This window comes from Muntiacus reevesi, chromosome 9 (assembly GCF_963930625.1).
Source record: "Muntiacus reevesi chromosome 9, mMunRee1.1, whole genome shotgun sequence".
NCBI classification, from domain to species: domain Eukaryota; kingdom Metazoa; phylum Chordata; class Mammalia; order Artiodactyla; family Cervidae; genus Muntiacus; species Muntiacus reevesi.
Window position 1 is genome coordinate 51,885,897 of NC_089257.1, and position 24,025 is coordinate 51,909,921.

The window sequence follows — 24,025 nt, forward strand, 5'->3', positions numbered from 1 at the left end:
TAATGATCAAAACAATAACCATTTATATGCTATTTAGTAGACACATACAAAGCATAAATAAGCGAAAGGTTTAAAGTAAAAAAAAATGGCAAGTATATACTAGCTAAATAAGACAAATAAAGCTAGCGTAAATTGATCAAACCCATGTCTCTTATATCTTCTGTATTGGCAGGCAGGTTCTTTACCACTAGTGCCTCCTGGGAAGCCCAGATAATTAGCATTTAGTAACAAAACTATGATTAGCAAGAAACAGGGTCACTACATAATTTTAAAATGACCAACTGACCAAAAAGATTATGACAGTTTAAAATGTTGAGCCTATAGCAGACTCAAAAATATATAAAACAAAAAATGACAAGACTTAAGGGAGAACTTTCTATTATCACGGCAGGAGGTTTTATTGTGAAAGTGAAGTCGCTCAGTCATGTCCAACTCTTTGAGACCCCGTGGACTGTAGCCTACCAGGCTCCTCTGTCCATGGGATTTTTCCAGGCAAGAGTACTGGAGTGGGGTGCCATTGCCTTCTCCAAGGGATCTTCCTGACCCAGGGATCGAACCCGGGCCTCCCGCATTGTAGGCAGACATTTTACCCTCTGAGCCACCAGGGTTTTACTATATCTCTTCATTAATGAGAGTCAAACAGACAGAACATTACTATAAGTTTGAACATTGCAGTTAATAACTTTAATAAAGAAAGAAAGAAAGTGAAGTCACTCAGTCGTGTCTGACTCTGTGACCCCATGGAGTGTAGCCCACCAGGCTCCTCCATCCATGGAATTTTCTAGGCATAGGTATAAAGCCCTGCACCCCCAAATTAGAGGATGTGTGTTCTTTTCAAGTTGACATGATGATTTATAAAAATTGACCATGTTGCTTCATAAAGTAAATCTCAGAGAATCTATATTATAAGGCCACATTCTATACTACAATGTAGCTAACTTAGTAATCAATAACCAAAGGGTATTTTTTTAAACCATGCATTTGGAAAGTAAAACTATACATTTCTTCTGGGTCAAAAAAATTAAAAAGTTATTTTAAAAGATACTTTGAAATTTTAAATATAGTAAATATGAAAAGGAAAACAATAGATCAAAACTCATGGGATGCAGTGCAAATGGTTCTTAGAGGTATTGCCTTAAGTAGTTTTATTAGAAAAGAAGAAGGGTTTAAATCAATGAGCTAAGTGTCCAACTTCACTTAGAAAATGAAGAAAAAAATAAACCTAAAGAAAGAAGATAATAAATATTTGAACAAATGTAAATGAAATAGAGAATAAAGATAAAATAGGGTCAAATAAGCCAAATGTTTGTTCATTGAAAAAGTCAAAAGACTAAAGGCAGTCCTCTTAAATTGATTTTTTTAAATAAAAGAGAAAAAATAAATAATGAGTGAAAGACATAACCATAGGTATAGGAAAGATTCAAAAAGATAAAAGAATATAATGAACATTTAATTCAATTCATTTTAAAATTTGACATTCTAAGGGTGACTTATCAATCCTCATATTAACAAATTAAAGAGAAAACCATATGATTTTTCAATAGAAGAAGAAAATATAATTTGACAAAGTTCAACATTCATTTAGGATAAAAACTTTCAGCAAAAAAAGAACTTTTTATTTTGCCTTCTTGAAGCTTAAAATTTTTTTTTATTATATAAGTTTCAGTGTACAGCATGACAATTTGATGTCTGTATATACCAGAGAGTGGTCACCTCCACAAATCTAGATGATACCATCTATCATCATACAGTTGACCCCCTTTTATCCATTTCATCCACCCTCTACTCCTTCCTTTCAGGTAATCACTGCTCTGATCTCTGTATCTATGACTTTGTTTTTGTTTTATTTTGTTTGTTCAGTTTTGTTTTTTAGATTCCACACACGAGTGAAATCCTACGGTACTCATTTTTCTCTGTGTGACTTCTCATAGCATAGTAACTTCAAGGTCCATTCGTGTTGTCAAATGACAGGATTTCACTGTTTTTTAATGGCTAGTATTTTGTATATATACCACATTTTTAAAATCCATTCATCAATTAGTGGACACAGGTTGTTTCCACATCTTGCTATTGTAAATAATGCTGCAGTGAACATAGGGCTTCACATATCTTTTCAAATTGGTGTTTTGTGCTCTTAGAAGTGAAATTGCTGAGTCAGAACTTTCTGAATTTGAAACATATCTTCCAAAACCCTGTAGCAAACAGCATTGTTTAATGGTAAAATATTAGAAGCATTTCTTTTAAAATCAGTAATAGACGAGGATGCTTGCTATCACCTCTTCTATTCAATATTGCACAGGAGACATAGCCAGTACAGTAAGACAAGGATAAAACAGCACAAGGTTTGGAAAGGAAGAAACAAATTTTTGTCATTTCCAGATGATAGAATTAACCACATAGAAACCCAAAAGAATGTACAGATAATTTTTTTTAAATAATAAGAGTCTATATCATGTGATTGGAAAAAAGATCAAAATAGAAAAATCAATTGCATTTCCATATCTCAGCATTGGTTTCTAGAAAATGAAATAGCAAAGAGGATATCACTTACATTAGCATAAAAACACAATGTGCCTAGGAATAAATCTAAGAAAAAATATGCACATCCTTTATGGAGCCAATTTTAATACTTCACTGAAAACCATCAACACACCCAAATATAATCTCACATATATGAAAACTTGATATAATCCAGCAGTAGCATTGCAATTCACAGGAAATAAGTGATTCTGGGACAGCTGGCTTTCCATACAGGAAAAAAAATGAAGTTGAACCTTATCTTAAACCATATAATCAATGTCATAAAAATTAAAGACTTTAATTTGAAATGTTAAGAATCTCTAAGACCTCAAGTTGGTAGTCTATAGACATCATAAAGGAAAGGAAAAAATAAGCCACTAATTTGAAAAATAAATTTGCAACAAATATAACCAGAAAAGGAAACCTACTAATTTGCAAAATACATTTGTAATAAATATAACAAATATCCAGTATTCCAGAATATGTAAAAAATGCTTACAAATCAATAAGAGATAGATAAACAACTCCATATAAAAATAGGTGAATGGTATAAATATACATTTCACAAAAGAACAGTAATAGTTTTAGTCACTCAGTTGTGTCCAACTCTTTGTGACCCCTCTGACTGTAGCCTGCCAGGGTCCTCTGCCCATGGGATTCTCCAGCAAGGATACTGAAGTGGATTGCCATTCCCTTCTCCAGAGGATCTTTCCAATTCAGGGATCGAACCCAGGTCTCCTGCATTGCAGGCAGATTGTTTACCATTTGAACCACCAGGGAAGTCCTAGATCTCACAGAAGAATAGTCATTAGTAATTAGGAAAATGCAAATTTATACTACAGTGTGAACTAAACTATTAAATTTTCAAAAACTTATAAAATCTGATTATACTAAGTATTTGGCAAGGGTGAGGAACAAAGGGAGCTTTTATTCAATATTAGTGGGTGTATAAACAACCACAAATCTTTGGAAAACAATTTGACTTTATGCTGAAAAGCTGAACATTTGCATACCTACTACTCAAGAATTTCATTCCTAATTATATATTCCAGAGAAACTCATACCCACATTAACCAGAAGATATATACAACAATGTTCACAGTAGCAAACTACTACCAACAACCTAGCTATCCATTAACAGAAAAATGGATAAACTGTAGTATAGTTAACTGTGGCACATACAACTGAATACTATAAATACAGCGGTGAAAATGAGCAGCATAGAGGCATTTTAGAAACATATAGAAAGAATTTAAAATAAGCAAGTTGTAGAAGACTATATATATTATATCATCTCAGTAAAATTCAAAAGCAAGAAAACTTCATTTATGGTGACTGAATACATAGCTAAAAGCAAAACAAAAAGCTGTTTATTAAAGGATGGGCTAGAGTTTATGGTTTTCAGCTGCAGTCCTTGACTCCCAGAATGAAATCATGACCTACTTTCCAGTGTCCAGTTTTTGTCAAGACTGAATCAAACCAGACCCCTAGTGGATTACCACTATCATGTGTAAGGAGCTGTGGGAAATCAAGTACCCAGAGTGCTGGGTACAGGCCTGGTTAGAGATGAAATGAAATAAGTCCATGGATGTGCACAGGAGCTGAGAGCTGACCAGAGGCCAGAGAGCCAGAGGCAGGGGCTGAAACCTGCCATCTGAGGGAGATGCTTGCCCACTGCTACCAAGGATTCTAGCTGTGATTACTCTAATGCCCTTTCATGCTCCAGACACTGAGGATGTCAAGGGCATTGACAGAATTGCAGGAAAAACCAAAGTAGAACTTCTCATAGATTCTAAGGAGGTGGGAAATCACATCTAAAGACTTAGACAGTTGTGAATCAGAGAGCAACACAAGACCCAACTTGGAAAAACCACATACCAATTCAAAGAGGAGCATTCAGCATTACCAATGAAAGGAAATGGTTAAAAAGCCATGACTTGAAAGAATAGATTGTTCATTTAGTCTGTTATTCTCCACTGAGAAAAAAGTTCTGGGTGTTAAGTGCCAATCCCTCTTTTGTGAGCAAGGACTAAATGCTGTCAGGCTAGGTGATTTAAACTCAATTGTGTATATGTTTGGGGGGGGCGGTGCATTGAATTTCAGTAGGGAGTGACAAAATTTGCTTTGTTTTTTTGAGAGCTCGCTAGGGACAAGAGGGTCAATTTATATGACCCCTTTAGTAAAAAGTTTTTTATGTTGAGTTTTGATAACTTTAATTTGCCTAACAAGAGGATCCTTGCATTTTGTCTAGGAGAGAGCGTGTTACGAGGGCATAGGAACAGAGGAAGAACCGGTCCATGGTGGCCACAGCAGGGGTGGCAGTGAGGGTGAGGTGGCTGGGCTATTCTCATCATAGCCAGAGGCTGCTCGCCTTCAGGTTGCACCGTCCTAGCTGCATCCTGGTTTCCAGATGCCAGAGTCACCTCCCTGTCCTGGAAGCATTTCCAATTCCCCAGCAGCCATGACAGCAGCTGGAGGTGTGACTGAGCTCACAGACTGTGTAGGCACAGTCTCTGGGCTTCCTCCCAAGCAAGTGCTGATGATCTAGCCATATGATCTTTCTATTTACGTGGAGACAAAACTATATATATATATATTATTATTTAAGTGCTTTTATTAATCTCAAGGGAAGTTACTCGACAAAGTTTGGCCATAGGTAATCAAGTCAGGGATTACACTCTACCTGAGTTTTAGAGAGATACAGCAAATAGTCCACGCAGAAACATAGAATTAGATGCTGAAAGAAGCAACAGCACAGTAGTAATAATGTTACGATTTACTGAGTGTTTACTATGTACCAAGCACCCTGGTCAACATTGTACATGCATCTTGTCATTTCATCCCCATAACCAATTATGAGACAGAGACTATGATCACTGCATTCCTCTCTCTCTCTCTCTCTCTCTCTCTCTCTCTCTCTCTCTCTCTTTTTGGCTGCATAAGCAGCATGTGGGCTCTTAGTTCCCCAATCTTAGATCAAACTCAGGGCCCCTGCAGTGGCAGTCTTAACCACTGGACTGCCAGGGAAGTCCCCACCCCCATTTTTCAAGGGAGGAGACTGAGGCAGAAAGAGGTGAGGTTACTTGACCAAGGTCACACATTGTAAGTGGGACAGACAGGTCTGATCAATCTCAAAGCCCACTCCCTCTGCCTCTTCACTCTACTACATCTACAGTGAGGAGCAGTGCTCCTCGAGACTTCATTAGGACCTACAGGGAAGCTCTCTGGTGGGTGGCAGTGAGGTGATGGAAATCTCAGTGCATTGTTTGGGTTGAGAGCAAGGCAAGCCTGCGCCAGGCACCATCTGCCTGCACCCAGTGCTTTGGGAAAGCAGAGTCCCTAGAAATCTGCACTTGACTCTATGTTCAAAGATCCCCGAAAGTAATTTTGACTACTGAGGAAAGGAAGAGTCTAAAAATAAACTGTAGGCTATAAAATTGCAAATTATTCCACTCAGGAAAGTAAATTAAATTGATTGATTCAGTTCAATCTGTGTTTTTTGAATACAGCATCAGTAGAAATCAATGAGGCTGCAGAACTCTCACATTTTAGAAAGACACACAAGAAAGACTGAAGAAGGGAAATGGAATGCAGGATAATAGTCTGGATTGAGCCTGTAGGTAGGGTGTAGCAAAGAGGCTGAATCTGAAAATCAACAACAAAATACTCTCAAGACAGCAGAACAGTGCTGTTTCTTTTGGATTGAGAACAAGGCAAGATAGCCCCAGAGCTGAGACAGATGGTTTAATGTTACATGATTGGGGAGAGGCAAGGTTTTCTACTCTCATCTTTTCTGTTTTCTTAATCAAGGAAAATGGCCCTCAATCTAGAAATGTTAAACAAATATCTAGATGAGGAAATTAAACCTGGATAGGTGAGAGAAATGGGAGAGCGAGGAATTCAGGTTTCTCAGCTGTGGTGAAAGATGATATGTTCACAATAGAGTATGTCTTCGATATGACCTTACTCAATCAGAATTTGCTTATTGACCAAGTTAACCCCCCGGTGTTGAAATAACTTGCAGAAATGACCCCAGTCTTTGAAAACTCAGGATAAATTCCAGAACCAAAAGACTAGAAATGGGTATATTTTCTAGCTTTATATGAGAAAGAAACATGAGTTTTGATCTTTGTCAAAATTCTAGAAAGAATTATTACAGAAACTGTGGATATTTAGACAGAAATAATAATAGACGGAAATTTAGGAACCATTGCCATTTACTTACGTGCTGTGGAAAACAAATGTCATTTCCTCTTCTGGGTGGTATTTTGAGGTTTGTCATGCCAATGGACACAGCAGGCTTTGTGAAGCTTGATTTTGGAAAATTGTTATGTTATTAAGGTTTTTTAAAAGATCCTAGTGGACAAGGTATAGAAATGGGGGCTGGATGATACTAGTTGGGTGCCGTGCATTTAAAATTTGTAGAACAGTCTTGCCCGAAGGGTAAGAAAGGTCCCTGAGGGGCTAGACGGCTCTGTTTTTGGTCCAGTTCCACCTGATGTTTCATTTTTCAATGTCACATGAAGGTGGAAGATGCCCTATTTACCAGTTCACAGAAATCCCAAACTAGGAGAAATGTATCAGGTGAATAAAATATCCCAAAGATTTCCCCTTAATGGAACAAAATAAGATGATATTTAACAAGGCACAAGTAAGTCTTGAATTAGGTTTAGAAGAAGATCAGTTGCACAAGTTGAACATGAAGTCCTCAGACTTCACCACTCCTGGTGTGGAAAGACAAGATTCAATTGCAAGTTAGGAAGAGCCAGGTAAAGACACCGCTTCTGAAAGGATACCTCAATTCCAGGGCACAAGGTGAAGATGTAAGCGTGTCTCTCCGTTCTGGGTTGTTGATATTTTGTTTGATTCTGGACTCTCCTTAAGGTGTGTTCTGGGAAATTAGAAGGCATTAGAGGTGGACAGCTCTTTTATGATAAAATGATAAATGACCTAGAGGTACTGACACTGAAATAAGAAAACTACAGTGGATCATGAGACCAGTCTTCAAATATCTGAATGTCTTTCATGTAAAATACAGAGTTATATGTTCTCTATCTGCCTCCAGAGAGCAAAACTGGACTCAGTGGCGAATAGTCAACCCATTGACGAGCAATAGAAGTTTCCAGTACTTGAGAGTACACAGCTCTGCAGTGGGCTTCTTGGACAGCAGGGCATTCCACCATTCATGGAGAATTACTGTAGAGACTGGAGCGAAGGGTGGGAGAGGAAATTCCTTTGTGCCCTCCATGGCTGGGAGAGATGACTCCTAAGTGATCTTCCATCATGTGCATTACATCATTTGAATAATGATCTTTACTGAGTTTATACTCAGTGCCACGGCTGGGTTAAGGTCTCTGTATGTACAATCCCATTGTATCTTTAAACAGATGAGGAGACTGAGGCTCAGGGAGGCTGTTAAGAGCTCAAGCCCCCACAGTGACAGGTCAAAGAATGGAAGTTTGATCCTAAGTCTGTGTTTAAAGTATATGCTTTTAACATCTATGTCATATATATGATCTGCAGTCTATAAATTTCATCCTTCCGTTCAGCAACCAATGCCCTGGAATGCCTTGTTCTTCACCTCCTCCTGCCTCTGGAAAACTCCCACCCATCCACTTAGACTGAGCTCACCTGCTGTCTCCTCTCTGAGGTTTGCCCCACTTCCTCCACACATGATTAATCACTTCCCTCCTGTGTTGCATGGCAGGGGGCACATTGTACCCTGTTTGGCTCTATGGTGTTGGTTTCCCCACTGGATTGAAGGTCCCAGTTTCCTGGACAGCTGGAGCCAGTGCTTATTCATCCCTGTCCCTCAGCACCACCAACAATGCTCAGAAGATGTTGGTACTCAACGGGCTTATAAGTTCTTTTATTCATTCATCCATCCATTCATTCAAGAAACCTAAGAAAGAATAACACTTATTTCTCTTTCCCTTTTAATCCTTCCTGCACCAAGCTCCAGGTATCATTCTCCCACTCAACGACCTTTAGTGTCCCTTTATATTTACAGCATAAAGTGCAAAAGCCTTAGCATGGCATTCAGGGGCCTCTGTGATGAGATGGCCATATGCTTTGAGGTCTCATTGTCTACCCTCTGTGTCCCCTTAGCCCTTCCTGACCTCTGTCTCCACCATCTTCTATCCTCTTGTGTTTAATCATATTGTTCCTTCTTACTGAAATGTTCTCTCCCACCCTCAGTGTTTCCTCTCTAAGTGTTATCCTTTCTTCAATACCCCAGTTCAAACATCACCTCCCCTGGGAAGCCTAGCCCCATATCTTGATCAGGAAAACCCTCCCTTCTATGTATTCCCAGAGTCCTTGTTTTGTTGTGGCAACAGTTTTCTGATATTCTATTTTATTCTAGCTTTTTGGTCTATCTGATCCAAAAGATTATCTAACAATACCCTTTTCAGCAGGAACCATGCCTTACTATCTCCAAAATTCTGGTGATAAGTAGCATTATCTAGCACTGTATCCCCGTACCTAAGGCAGTACCGGACTCCTATTCTGTAAACAGGTGTTATTGAATGAATGAATGAATTCATCAGAATCAAGTTCTGCATTGTAACACCAGTTTGTATATTAACTAACTATATAATTTGGGACATTGCACATCAATCACTCTGGACCCCAGTTTCCATATCAATAAAAGAATGATCAAGGAGCCAGGGAGAAAGAGAAGTCATTTTTATGGATGACTTTGCAATGTGCAAGGCAATGTGCTAGGGGCTTTATTTACTTTACGGGGCTGGGAGAGGAAGGGAGGGAGTGATGAAGAGGGGAGAGGAGTATACAAGCAGAGAAGAGTATGAGCTTAGGATAAGGCTCTCCTGAACTCAAGCCCTGGCTCTGCCACTTACTAACTGTGAGCTTGAGCAAGTTATTCTAATCTTTCAAACTTCTGTTCCTTCAGCCATCAAGTGGTGATAATAAGGAAACCTACTGGTGAGTTTGTTGTGAGGATTCAATGAGGTATTGCATGTAAGGTACTTAGCCCATTGGTTGGCAGGTAACCCTGCATTATAGACAGCAGCTCTTTATTATTATTCTGTTACCTGTGTGCCTTCTTGTTTAGTTTATCCCATGAAGAAGCAGAGGTTCTGAGAGGTTAAACAACTTTCCCAAGGTCACACACATCTTCCGACTGCCCTGTTTTCCTCGCTACCTTTGGGACAGAGGATGAGATGGTTGGATGGCATCACTGACTCAATGGATGAGTTTGAGCAAACTCCAGGAGATAGTGAAGGACAGGGAAGCATGGCATGCTGCAGTTCATAGGGTTGCAAGGAGTCAGACACAACATAGCAACTGAACAACGAACAACAACAACGGGACCTACCAAGTTAAATCCTTGGAGGATGGTCATGAGCTTTGCAACACAGCTTGTATTCCCATTTCAGGGTGAAATACTAGAAAGCCACCGATGTTACTACTTCTCAAACATTCCCAAATTTGAACATTTTATTATCTGAACATTTAGCATCTAACACTGAATATCTAAAAGCAATGTGAATTTTATCAGGGTAATTTTTCTGTTTAATAAAGGAATAAAGGTCATAATCTAAGTTATAAGCATGTATGGATAAAACATTTTCCCTATGAGACTCAAAGCTAATAACTTGCCCCCTCTAATCATTTGGCTTTTCTTTGTGCAAAAAAAACCAAAATGCCAATTACCATTCTTCTATAACCAAACGGTACGTGAACTTTCCTGCCCCATGAAGGGAGCAGCACCTGGGCACTCTCCTTCAGAAGAGAAGGAGATAGTAACCAGCATGGTTATTAGGGCTTTCTTTGGTGGTGGATATGATATACAAGTATATAGAAATTTTATGGAAGACACTGAAATATTCAGAGGAGGGTCATTAGTGTGGCAGGCCATTGTCAAGGGCATATGACCCTTGGAACTGAAGTATTCATGCCCTAAATGTCCAAGAGGACCTCCCCCAGAGCATGCATAGGTGTGTTTTATTTGTTATGCCCATGACCTTGAGGCTTCAACAGGCCATCAGGGGGCTGCCACCTGCAGAGCCCTTTTTGCTACAAACATGGCCCCCTAAAGTAGCTTCAAAGCAGTCTGATCATGGGAAGAGAAATGCCAATCTAACCCATTTGCCATTGATTTCTTAAGCAGATTCAGGCACACAGGATGAAGCACAGCTTTTGCAGGAATGGCTTAAGCTGGTTCTGGAGAAGAATAAATTAATGCGATATGAGTCGGAGCTCCTGATCATGTAAGTAAGGCAACACAGATAACAGTGAGGCCTAAAAGCAAGCGGGGGAGGGGGGGTGGCAGTGGGGTGGCCCACCCTCCTCAGTTGAAGTCCCAGGATTTTTCTCCTTGTGCATACAGAATTGTGATTGAGACAAATTGGTATTTGAGGTCTTGCATATCATGCTGGCATTAGTACAGAGAATCTTCAGTTTTCTGTTCTCTGCTGTGGAGTCCTATGGCTAAAATGATTTCAGGTAATAGGTCTGGAGCTGGAGGGCATGTGGATAAGGCACTTGCAGTCCATTTCTGCCCCCCCAGGGCAGGGGGGACCCACCTGCAGTCACACATCCTCAATGGGGAAGCATATGCCTGGCCTCTGAGTGTGAACGACGGAAAGGGCTTGCTGAGATCTGCCTGACCACTTTTTGTGGCTTTAATGTATTGAAGGTAGAGATCTGTCTGGCTGTCCTCTGGATAAAAGGCTGCAGTCTGGCTGGGAGATCAGAAAGTAGAGATGGATCTCACTGCACTCTGAGAAAGTTGAAAGTCACTTTACTTGTCACCATCCTGGAGGGAAAGAAAGTAACATTTAATATAAACTAGCTAAGCACCACAGGTTGTACTGGGTGCTTTCACTTATGCTGACTCATTTCATTTTCACCCAACCCTGACAAATAATTTTGGGAGTCTTAAAGGGGTCTAATAAATTCTATTCCTCTTCTCTGCCTGGATTCTGAATTGGGTAAGAAATAAGACTACTGGGTCAACAGATGGAACGTTAAACTAAAGCATTTATTACTGATCATGGCTAGCTTGGCTAAATATGAGAGTCCAAGAAAGCTTGCTAACTATATCCATTTCCTAGGGCTGGACTAATATGTTACCACAAGCAGGGTGGCTTACAATAACAGAGAGGTATTCTCTCACAGTTCTGGAAGACTGAAATTGAGGTGTTAGTGGGGCCAGGCTCTGGGGAAGAATCTTTCCTTCCCTCTTTGGCTCAGCAGGCTCCAGGCATCCCTTGGCTTGTGGCTGCATCTCTTCAGACTCTGCCTCTATCTTCACGCGGCCTTTTCTCTGTGTCTGCTCTTCTGTCTCTTGTTGGAATACTTGCCACTCAGTATAGAGCCCACCAGGATAATCCAGAATATTTTCATCTCAAGGTTCTTAACTTCCCATCCTCAAAGACTCTTTTCCAAATAAGGTCACATTCAAAGATTCTAGGGGTTAGGATCACTTGGGGGTTCACCATGGAACCAAACTTCAGAATTAGACACACTTACTGACCTAGTCACAAAGCATAGTGAATCACTTGCTTCTTAGGGGTAAGACTTTTACCTGAGACCAGTGGGTCTCACCTGGGGGCAATTTCCATCTCTGCTTCCTCCTTCCAGGGATATTTGGCAATATCTGAAGACATTTTTGTCTAAGACAACTGGGAGGTGCTACTGATATCTAGGGAGGAGAGGTCAAGGGTGCTACCGAACATTCCACAGGGAACCCCACTTCCTTCACCATCACAGGATTATCCAGCCCCGAATCTCAGTAGTGTCAAGGTGGGAAATCTTGCTCTAGACCACTAGCAAGGCTCAGAGTAAGAGAACACTATTTTTTTTAAGGTTATAGTTGGGTTTTTTTCTTCCAGTTTTATTGAGATGTGATTGACATATAATACTGTGTAAGTTTAAAGTATATAGTGCAATGATTTGATTGACATATATCACGAAATGGTTATCACAGGAAGTTTAGAGAACATCCAGCATCTCATGCAAAAATATCGATACAAAATGAAAGAAATAGAAACATTTTTTTCTGATAGAACTCTTAGAATTTACTTTCTTAATTTTCATATTTAACATACAGCTAGTTGTTTCGAGCAACTTGAATTTAGTAGTGAGTGGGATATTCAGTAGGCAGGTAGGTATACAGGCTGAGACATGGATGGGGTGGTACAATTTCTGTAATCTATTCCTTATCTAAAGAACTTTGAATCAGTAGCTGTCAGAGTAGAGAGAATTCTGCAGAACAGTTGATTTTAAACATTGTTGGCAGTGACCCAGAGTATATTTTACTTTGGCTCATTACAAATGTGTGTATAAATATGTGTATTTATACACGATGTGTACCCAGGGGACACATGTTTGCTGCAGGCAGGCTAATCCCGGGTGAGGAAAGGTGTCAGCTGAGTTTCCCTGTTCTTCCCAAATTTACCACTCCTGGGGTGAGAGTGAATCTAAGAGTGAAAGTGGAAAGAAGCAGCCAGGACTTATACTCATCAAGGTCCACTGACATGGAAGGAAATGCTAGGCGTGGGGAGGCAGGGCTCATCTGTAATTATTTTTTCTATTACTATTTTTTATATTGATGGACATGCTGAGATTCAACAAAGTAATTTATCCACATCCACCTGACCACAAAGCCCTTTTTACACAACCATACCATCTGCCTTTGGGCTCGATTTAAATTATAAAATTCATTCAACAAACATCTATCAAGCATATTCTCTGTGCCAGGAACTGTGCTGGGTACTGTGGAAGCAGAGATGAATAAGGCCCCAGTCCCTGCCTTCAAGGATCTCATGGTTTTCAGAGACGGACATGCAAGCACACAGCATGAGAGAAATAAGAAAATATAGCAGTTGCTCTGTGAAGACTTGTAGGAGGAGAGTTCGGTGCACAGGCCCTACCTGCGAAGGTCAGGGGGATGGTGACTGCTCGGTGACTGGGGCTTCCCTTACTGGTACGCTGTCAGAGGGAACGTTCCCCTCCAAAAGAGGCCAAGGAGGAGAACTTGGAGTGTGAGCCAGACAAGAGCTCTGGTAGAGGACAGCTTCTAGTTTGGAGAAAGGCCTGGGTGAACAAGGAGAAATGGCTTAGGCTGGTGTGTGATTTTGAGTCCCTTGGGAAAGCAGGTGCCGGGACAGAATTAGAAGCACAAGAGATATAACAGGAGGAAGGAAAAAGGGAGCAGGAATGAGAGTGAAATCTTCAGACCCCCCCTGCAGTCCTGACACCTGTGAAAGGAGAAGGGAGGGAAGGAGGACTAGCAGGAGGAGCTTCAGACTGCAGAGCAACCCCGAGAAAAATCTGAGCCAGGCCAAAGGGAGCACCACCCAAGGCTTCCCATCCAAGGAGTCCAAAGTGGGGCAGAAGTGGCCAAGCTCCAGCACCACTGCTGTGCTCGGGGACAGTGTGGCTTCAGCACAACGTTGAAGTGGATTCTGCTGCAGCTGTCAGCTTACTACACACTACACTCCTTCCACAAAGTCCTTTCTTAAAGGAAAATCTGAGTGGTACATTTCTATTGGGAGCTAGATTGGGTCAAGGGAAGTTCAGTGTCAGTAACAAAAGGCAGAATTTTGAACAAAGTATGGACCTTGGCCCAAGTAATAATAGAAGTAACAACAACAACAACAAAAAAACAGCAACAACAGGGTGTAGTAAAGTGACCCAGTGCTGTAGCAGATATGCACACAGCCTGGGAAGATATGCACACAGCCTGGGAAGATATGCACACAGCCTGGGAAGATATGCACACAGCCTGGGAAGATATGCACACAGCCTGGGAAGATATGCACACAGCCTGGGAAGCCCCAGGGCCCAAGTGTCAGTTCTCACCCTTTTCAGTGTCTCTGTAGCAATGGACAGCCTTGACCCCCCTCTTCTCTCCTAAAACTTGCCTCTCGGTTTCTGTGATGCTGTATATCCTTCCTACCTTCTGCTTGCTTCTTCCCTACTTCTACCTCTTTTGATTAGCTTCTAAATGTAGGCATTCCCATGCTCCTGTCTTCAAACTTTTTTTTCCTTTATTGTCTCCCTTTTAGGGCTCATGTGACTTCACCTTTCACCTCTGACCCCTGCCACATTTGTTTGTGGTCCTCATTTCTCCTGAGAACTCCAGGGCTGTATTCCCAGAGGTTGGAGGAACTTCCACATTACCACATGGCCCAGCATGTGGGGAGCTGACACAAGTTCTGTAATATACACGGCACATCATCAGGCACTGAAAGGTCATGAAGTTCCATGTGACTTTCACTGAAAGCTGACTTCTTGACTTTGCTGGTGGGCACATTGAGTACTCAGCACTCTAGCTTGACTCCTCTAAAGCATCACTGTTCTTCTTTCACCATCGCCTACAACCAGATGGGTGGTTGTCTGAGTACTATTGCCTCCACTGACAAAATGCCTTACTCCTGTTTCCTCCTTGTTTTCTTGCTTACCACAGTCAAAGATTTGGGAGTTGTTAGAGGTGATGCTTGAAGTCACGTTGCCCCTAAAAGAGAGGAGTTTTAGATTGCCATTGCTTCTACCATTCTAGTCATTCATTTCTTCATGATCCATTCCAGTGTGGCCTTCCAGAAGTTCACTGGGATCACATCACAAACTTCAGCTGCTCTTCATTATCTACTGAGTTCAATGTATCTCAATAGCAATAGTAGCAAAACTTTCGGTTTAGAGGCATTCCAAGACCGCAGTCTTAATAAAGAAAAACGAAAGCAGTTGCTATGGTCAATGGGTTTATTAATCAATATTTCTACACAGGTCTTCAATATTTACAAAGTCTGAACATTTTCTCATTCCCAGGGCCCACGAACTAGAACTGGAAGATCACCAAAGCAGACTAGAGCAGAAATTAAGAGAGAAAATGCTCCAGGAAGGTGAGTACGGTGATGTGTTTCAGGCCTTTGTTCAAGATGTTTTTCCTATGCAGACACTTGACCAGAACATGCTACACTTTGTAGAACAGACTACTCCTCCTGTCTGGTGCCACCAGCCTGGGAGCCAGAGGGGGCACAAAGCCAGCTTCTTCTGCCCCCACTAGAGCCCAGCCAGTCCTTCCTTGCTTTGCTAGGGCTGGGAGAGCAGCATTTTGCTCCATCCCAACCCGTGTGCTAACAGGAATGAAGTCATTCATTCACAGCTTCATTCACTCATCCATCCATTCATTTAACAAACGTTTGTTGAGAATTTAGAGTGGGCCTGGCAGATGGAGAAGAGCAGCCCTGTTCTGTGGCCTCCCTGGGGAGACTGACACTCAGACCAGTAATTATAACACAGTGAGATGAGGGCCATGATGTTCGTGTTTCCACAGTGAGAGGAAGGTTGGTATGGTTCTACCAGGCACTGGGGATGGGAAAGGACGCATCCTTCCTACCACAACTGGGCCAGGGCATCACATGTGAGAAAATTATTTCCACCATGATGGAGGGAGAGTTGGAATAAACTAATACCATATACTGACTTATTGGCTCCAACCCATGAGGCATATTCACTGTTTTGCACCTGTGTGTTTGTGGGGGCCAGATCCATACATGGCTTTCCTACATTGAGACCAAAGTCTAAAAGAGCAAATTAAATCTTTTCTGTATACGTCATGGACCATATATTGCACCTACCTATGGGGTTACCTGCTACAGAACAATAGTAAATATGAGACGTTATCATCATGATCATTCTCAGGTATGTTACTCCACTTTACAGATTGGAAAACTGAGTCTCTGAGAACTTAAAAAGCATGCTCAAGGTAAATGATGGGGCTATGACTTGGGAACAGATTACAGACTCAGGATCTCCTATTCTTTCTCACATGGTAGTGTTTGTAGATTGTCTCTTTACAGCAATAGAAAGCGATTTTTAACAAAATCCTTATGGAACTGCTCCGTACAGAACAGATAAAAGTGGTAATATGAAGCCAAAGTGTTAGTCACTTAGTCATGTCTGACTCCTTATGACCCCATGGACTGTAGCCTGCCAGGCTCCTCTGTCCATGGAATTCTCCAGGCAAGAATAATGGAGTGGGTAGCCATTCCCTTCTCCAGGGGATCTTCCCAATTCAGGGATCAAACCTGGGTCTCCTACACTGCAGGCAGATTCTTTATCAAGATTCTTATAGAACTGCTCTGTACAGAACTGATAAAAGTAGTATACATCATCTTTTAATTGTCAGATGGGGCTCAGATGTTTTCACCAATGACAAACAAAAATTGAGATTGAAATTTTTAATTTCTCTGTGTTGATAATCAAATAAGGGGCAGGAATACTGAAGTATACCTAAATTAACAAATCACAGTAGGCAACTAAGATCTGATTTATATATCTCAAAAATTTTTAAATTTACTCTGGCTCAGGGTGGTAAAATACATATCACTAAAGACTCATGATCCACTTTTGAATCTTTTTAAAAAAATCTTACTGAAGAGTGATGGTTATACATTTTCTCACTCTTTTGAGTTTTACCAAAAAATGTAGTTTCTTCATTTTGCCTTGTCATCTTGCACAAAAGTTTCATCCCACTAGTTAGCAAGAAGAAAAAGAAGAAGGAAGGAGGAAAGGAAAGGGAACTCCTTCTCTGGTAAACTTCAGTCAGTTCAGTTCAGTCGCTCAGTCGTGTCCAACTCTTTGCAACCCCATGGACTGCAGCATGCCAGGCTTCCCTGTCCATCACCAACTCCTGGAGCCTACTCAAATTCATGTCCATTGGATTGGTGATGCCATCCAACTGTCTCATCCCTTGTCATCCCCTTCTTCTCCTGCCTTCAATCTTTCCTAGCACCAGGGTCTTTTCCAATGAGCTGGCTCTTTGCATCATGTGGCTGGAATTTCAGCTTCAGCATCAGTCCTTCCAGTGAATATTCAGGACTGATTTCCTTTAGGATTGACTGCTTGGATCTCCTTGCAGTCCAAGGGACTCTCAAGAGTCTTCTCCAACACCACAGTTCAAAAGCATCAGTTCTTTGGCTCTCAGCTTGCTTTATAGTCCAACTCTCACATCCATACATGACTACTGGAAAAACCATAGCTTTGACCAGACAGACCTTTGTTGACAAAGTAATGTCTCTGCTTTTTAATATGCTCTCTAGGTTGGTCATAGTTTTTCTTCCAAGGAGCAAGCATCTTTTAATTTCATGGCCGCAATCACCATCTGGAGTGATTTTGGAGACCAAAAAAATATACTGTTTCCATTGTTTCCCTATCTATTTGCATGAAGTGATGGGACCAGATGCCATGATCTTAGTTTTCTGAATGTTGACTTTTAAGCCAACTCTTTCACTCTCCTCTTCCACTTTCATCAAGAGGCTCTTTAGTTCTTCTTCGTTTTCTGCCATAAGGATGGTGTCATCTGCATATCTGAGGTTATTAATATTTCTCCCAGCAGTCTTGATTTCAGCTTGTGCTTCATCCAGCCCAGCGTTTCTCATGTTGTACTCCTCATATAAGTTAAATAAGCATGGTGACAATATACAACCCTGACATACTCCTTTTCCTATTTGGAACCAGTCTGTTGTTCCATGTCCAGTTCTAACTGTTACTTTTTGACCTGCATACAGGTTTCTCAAGAGGCAGGTCAGACGGTCTGGTATTCCCACCTCTCTAAGAATTTTCCACAGTTTTTTGTGATCCACAGAGTCAAAGGCTTTGGTGTAGTCAATAAAGCAAAAGTAGATGCTTTTTTGGTAAAAGTCTGATGCAATCATTTAAAAAGTCCCTCCAGGAAATGTTCAGTCTCTTTGGGATGAAAATGTTCAGCCTTGCAGATTGCCGCCCCTTCCATCTGCTTAATGCTTAAAGGTGACTGCCAGGTGTTAGTGAGAGGCAGGTCTGCGTGACTTTGCAGCACTGGAAGTTGGTGTGGGTGGGTCTGATCCACTGACCCCCATGCAGTTGTCTCCTGTCATTAGGCTGCGCTCTGCTGCCATTTGCAGCAGGTGTGTGGCTGGCATGACCGTAGCCTGGCCATCCTCTCAGCGTGCCTGGAGCCTCACTCCTAGCCTTACTCAGCCTCGCCTCTGTGCATCCTCCACTCAGCCTGGCCAGACGGTCTACCAGACAGTCTGCACTGTGGGGCCACCTCATCCCTCACCAGAAGGAGCCCCGTGGCCTGCCCAGTGGCCAGCGACCTTTGCACCTCTCGTCCAAGTGGACACTCCTGGTCACTGCCTATGTGTGCCACACACAGCAACTCGGGATCTGGGGAGCCACACCCAGACCCCTCTTCTCTGCCCAGCCATGAAGTTTTGCCTGTCCCATGTTTATACCTAGGGTGCCTTTCCCAACTGATAACTTTCTGGAGTTCCGAGCAAGGGTCAGGGCAAGGGCCCTTTGGCCCCAGTGTTCCCATCAAATGATAGGATAGGAGCCCCGTTGGGGGCTTCCAAGGCCCAGAGTGGAGAGACTGGAGCCCAGGGCTCCACCTTCAGTTTCTCCTGCCTCTCGTTCCTCCCTCCCATAAAACATGAGCTGCAAAGGCAATATTGCCTCTTTATTTCCCTTTTGTCATGTCCCCCTTATTCCTGATGCCAGTCTCAGAACTCAGCCTGAGGCAAGAGACAGTGGTACCATCTCTACTCTGGGATCCAGCTCACTGCCTCGTCCCCATGCATTAAACAAGAGGGGTTAATGGAATAATACATAAAGTCTTCTCCCAAGGCAATAATCTGACAAAACTTAAGATCTGCCTTGAGAATCCTATTTTGAGCATCAGAAAGTCATTACTACCAGTTTCTTACTCTTTTCCTTCCTTTTATAACAAATCGTATCTTCCAGGCAGTTGAACATCTCGGGCCAATTAGGAAGAAGGTCATGCACTCAGAAGGCAAAAGGGAGAAGCCTAGTCACAGTCTGGAAACGTCCTCCCAGCAGCTAGCCTCAGCCTCACTTGGCAGCAGCCTGGTCTCTATTCAGAGGGCTGCAATGTGTTATTAACTGCAAATGAAAACAGGATTCTTGTCATTGAAATAATATCCACTGATGCAGATGGTTTACTTAGAAACTTCTCTCACAGATTGCTCTGCTGTAGCTCAGATGCGTTTAGGGAAAACCGCTTTTGTGGTGTTTTGCTGGCTTCTTTTTGGGGAGGGGAGGACAGGTGGGAGGGCTTGGCAGGGCTTGGCTGGTATGAATTTCTTTTTCTCACAAAGGGGTTTTCCCTGTTGCTTTATATAGAGTCTCGAGATGAAAACTGAGCTGAGAGCAGCACAAAGTGGCCACCTTTCTAATCTGTGTCTTGCAGGGCGGGTCCCGGGTGTTAAATTCATTTCCTTGTTTTCTCCTTAGAAATTAAAGAGCAGAACAAGTCCAGAACAATGAAGAACACCCCTGCCAAAAGCTCCTCTGAGGTCAAATGTTACCTGAAGTCCAATGCGTCTTTTTTGTTTGTTATTGGTTTTTTTGTTTTGTTTTGTTTCTTTTTGTAGAGAGCCAGAAAGATGAGAATGATCTGAATGAAGAGCAAGAAATACTCACCGAGATGATGCAAGTGATTGAGCAAAGGGACAAATTGGTGGATTCCTTAGAGGAACAACGCATCAGAGAGAAGGCTGAAGACCAGCACTTTGAAAGCTTCATATTCTCTAGGGGCTGTCAGCTGAGCAGGACGTGAGCAGGCCCCACACGGAGCAAGCTTACGACCAGATCAGGCCAAGTACCCCACACTCGCTCGTTCCTCCTTTCAAAGGATGTTAGACCTGAAACGTAACTTATACCATGCTGCAGTATTTTTTGAAATAATTAAGATTCTCTCGTGTGTACTCCAGCTGCCTAAGATACTTCCAGAGATTATAATGAAGAAAATATAGAGACTCTTTTGAAATTGGCAGTCAATTTCAGCTGGTCTCTCAGATTGGAGATGACTTTGGCAGATAATCAGCATTGTTTTCTATAAAGAGTGACACAGAGATCAGTTTTCCTGCTGCTTTCATCATTTCTCTTCCCTATTCATTGAGTTACACATCTTAAGATTTTTAAGAAGCTGCCTTTTCATTACTATATCCATATTTGCCTTTTCTTTGCACGGGTGACTGGTTTTCAAATGTCAGAAAGAAGTAGCCGCTGTTTAAAGATTAGGTTAATATTTAAATTGTGCTTCCAGAGAAAGGGAAGAAACCTTGAGATTACTGATTACATAAAGCAAATAACTCATATAGCAGGTGTTAATTCAATCCAGGGTGAATTTAATTCACCAGGTGTATTTATAAGCCTTAATATAATATACATAAGCAATGAGAATTTAATAGAACATTTGAGCCTTAATTTTATTTAAAAAAAAAAAGAAAGAAAAAAGGAAATAAAACTTCAACTTCTTACCAGCAGGATTGTTAGTTTTCACCAAATGCTGTTGGCTTAGAAAAGCTTTTTATTTTTTTTCAGAGCACTCTCTTTATTTCCCCAGAATATAGTGAAAAACATTTTTAGAAGATGAATAATTTTTAAAGACAGAACCAATATTTTAAAAAAAGAAGAATTTTGAAGTACTTTTTTATATCTGCTGGTAATGGCAAAAAGGAAAACTCATTTGTTGATAACGTATTAGTGAGGTTGATGCTGCTACTGAAAGTGAACATTCTAGTGATCAAGGGTGAAGGATGCTTTTCAGCGGTGGTCTCCTTAGGTCCAAACAGAGAAATGTCTCTGACACTCTCTACAAGGGCTTCCAGGAACTCCACAGGACAAGCCAAGGCCACTTCTGCCTTTAAGGTGGAGTGAGGTGCAGGGGCCCCATTCACCAAATCCCAAATTGAATAAAGGATTTTTTTTTTGGTGGCATTTTCCATGGGAAAAAAAAAGCTGGGAGATGGAGTTTGTGCACTGACATGGGATTCCTGGGACATTTTGATGGTTCATATGGAAACCAAAGAAAAGATTTTAAATGGTGATTTGTTGTTCTAAAGTATTTGACTATTTTCCCTCAATGGGATTCTTTGAGGAGTCAGTCCATCATTGACAAGTGGGAGACTGAAGAAGTCATTGTTGTATGTTTGGCCTCTCTCATGTCAGCAAGTGTTTAAATGTATGTATTGTTGGACAAATGGTGCTTTGCAACTGCCTGGAGAGCTAACTTTCCTCAATAGAAGTTGACCCATAAGCCACTTTTGTCTGAGATGCTGTCCATACACGACAATCTGGTCAGCTGATCAGGCTGGAACTTAGAAGTGTGCCTGCGTTTCCTGAGTCAGCCAACGTTCTGGGCAGTATTAAGACGCAACCTTTCCATGGTCTACCAAGTTCTTAAGGTTGTGGTTCTTTTTCTTTCTTCTCTCCTTCCATTTTCTTTTTTAACATGATCAGGTCTTCTAGTGCCTGCATTCTATTATTAGGAAATATATGCAAGCATCTATTTCTCTCTCTCTGAAAACTGTGCCACTTAGGGCTATTTATCTATTTTTATTTATTTATATATTTGGTGGAAATGGTTAAGGTGATTTCCTCGTAATTCTGGTTTTCCTGTGTTATAATTTGGAGAAGACCTATTAACACTAAGCTATCAGTAAATAAGCTATTTAATATACAAATAACCCAGAGGTTTGGGGCATTAAGTTATATAGTATTAAAGATTTATGTAGATAGTCAAAATAATGCTTTCTGCCATCAGGCATTTAGAGGTAAGACTACAGATGTACCAGAATGTTAATTCATTTTAAGAAAGATACATAACTTCAGTTTTCCTTCTAGAATGGGTAGAAATATTCAAGCTTGGTCATCATTTGATGCTTGCCTATATTTAACAGATGATGCTCAAATGTGTCATGTCTGGGTTGGTTTTGTGTGAAAGAATTAAGTGCCATTTATTTTAACTTTTTCTATTTCAGTCTTAAAAGAAGATTTTCCCAAGAGGGCCAAAAAAGAAGGTGGTTCTTGGCCCCAGTATTCTGTTAATAGATGAGAGAAGAAATTTGCTCATTTTCTCTTCCAAAGATTATATTCTGTGGTTTAAGGCTGAGTCTTATCTGGCCAAGTTAAAACATAAACCTTATATTTAACAGCCTTCTCCTTACTCTAGCTTTCAGTTTTCCCAGTACTTAAAAACCATTTTAATGATTATTTCCAAAGGACACAAATATTGTGGCTGTTGAACTATGTTAAATGATTACAACAGAGAATGTTCTGAGACTCTCAAAAGGTAAAATGTTGTACCATTTGAAAAGTTTCTGTGCAGGCAGTATGAGTAGGATCATGTTGAAAACAGACGGAGTTCACTTTTCCATAAAATAACACTTGTGATCAAGGCTGAACCATTTAGGATGAAACAGAAAGCCCCAGCCTTGGGTCATATTTCATAAACTCACACAGCTTTTAACTTGAAAGAAAGGCTCATGATTAAAACTTCAGAATTTTATGTAAGTTGGACCAAGAAGACAGTTCTTAAATTAAGCTTGCTCTCCCAAACCATTCATCTAAATTATTTGTTTAATAAACATCTTCCAAATACCCAAGGAATTCAGCAGCCCTGTGCTAGGTGAAAAATACAGAAATAACATTATTCCTCTACCCACAAGTAAACTCAAATAAGTACAACTCCAAATAAATACAAGAATAAAGAATGATTTTTATTGTAAGCATCAACCTATTCTACTCATGTTTATCTCAAGTACAAAGACTTATCCCCCCAACTATTTGTAGTGCTTCTTTGGCAATAAAAACACAAGTGTGTTCATATTTCTAAAACCGTGAAAAATAATATCAGGTTATACTGTTTCATTTAAACCTTGACTTTGGCAGTGTAAGGCTGCTTGGAATCAATCAATGTTGAGATGCAGCATGTTAATTGCAACTGAGAAAGGAAGTGGCAGGTGTTTCCAACTCTGATGAGCCGCAATGAAATTGATGTTTTCTGCATTCTGGAGGCAGATAACAATTCAGCAATGTCTGTCTTCCCAGGAAGCAGATTTACAGGCTTTTCCTTCCAAACTGAAAATGGCAGCATGTCCCACCCAGGTGGTTGATCAGAGAATTCCCTCAGCAGGGCAGAGGTAGCAGGGGACAGCTGGGGCTGCCACGTGAATGGAGAGAGTGGCACTCATTGGATGTAGTGAGCTCAAATGTAGGCATTTATTGTATTATAACAAGAAGGTTCACAAACAGGGGAGCGTGTACTGTTTCACCTACTGTTTATCTTCTAACCTCGCTGCTGAGTGACTTGTGAAAGATTAATTTGCTCCAACAATTGGGAGCTGAAATGATTTACATGTGCACTGCTATAAATACTGAAATGGACCAAAAATAAATGATTTTCTCTCTAGAAAATCCAAACATGTGGGCTTGATCTGGCATCTCTGAGGGCAGTGCCCATTTCATTTCTTTATTCCAGTGAAAGGATGTGAGCAAAGCTTTGATTTCATGTAGGAGTCTGTGAGTTATCGTTGGACGCTTTATTCCCTCTGGGGCACCTGGCAGGACTTACCTGGTTGTGAGTGGGAGGAGGAGTGAAGAAGGCTCGCCTCAGGTGTATTCGCTCAACAAAGAAAGCTGTTCTCAGAGTTGGGGGTGGAGGGTAGAGGGGAACTCTCCTAGTCCC

The 24,025-nt window shown here is 41.1% G+C and overlaps 1 protein-coding gene across 3 annotated transcripts in view; it reads left to right on the forward strand.

The window, feature by feature from the left end:
* The window catches only part of MICAL2 (microtubule associated monooxygenase, calponin and LIM domain containing 2), a 234,378-nt gene extending 210,667 nt beyond the window's left edge, over window positions 1–23,711 (forward strand). For 2 of the 3 annotated variants that reach the window (XM_065943807.1, XM_065943808.1), the window contains 3 exons: window positions 10,652–10,754; window positions 15,319–15,392; window positions 19,929–23,711. In XM_065943807.1, coding sequence (XP_065799879.1) covers window positions 10,652–10,754; window positions 15,319–15,392; window positions 19,929–20,113 — 362 coding nt within the window. In that variant the 3' untranslated portion in view covers window positions 20,114–23,711. The remainder of the gene's footprint in view (window positions 1–10,651; window positions 10,755–15,318; window positions 15,393–19,928) is intronic. The other variant, XM_065943806.1, reaches the window with a different exon arrangement.
* Window positions 23,712–24,025: the final 314 nt, after the last annotated feature.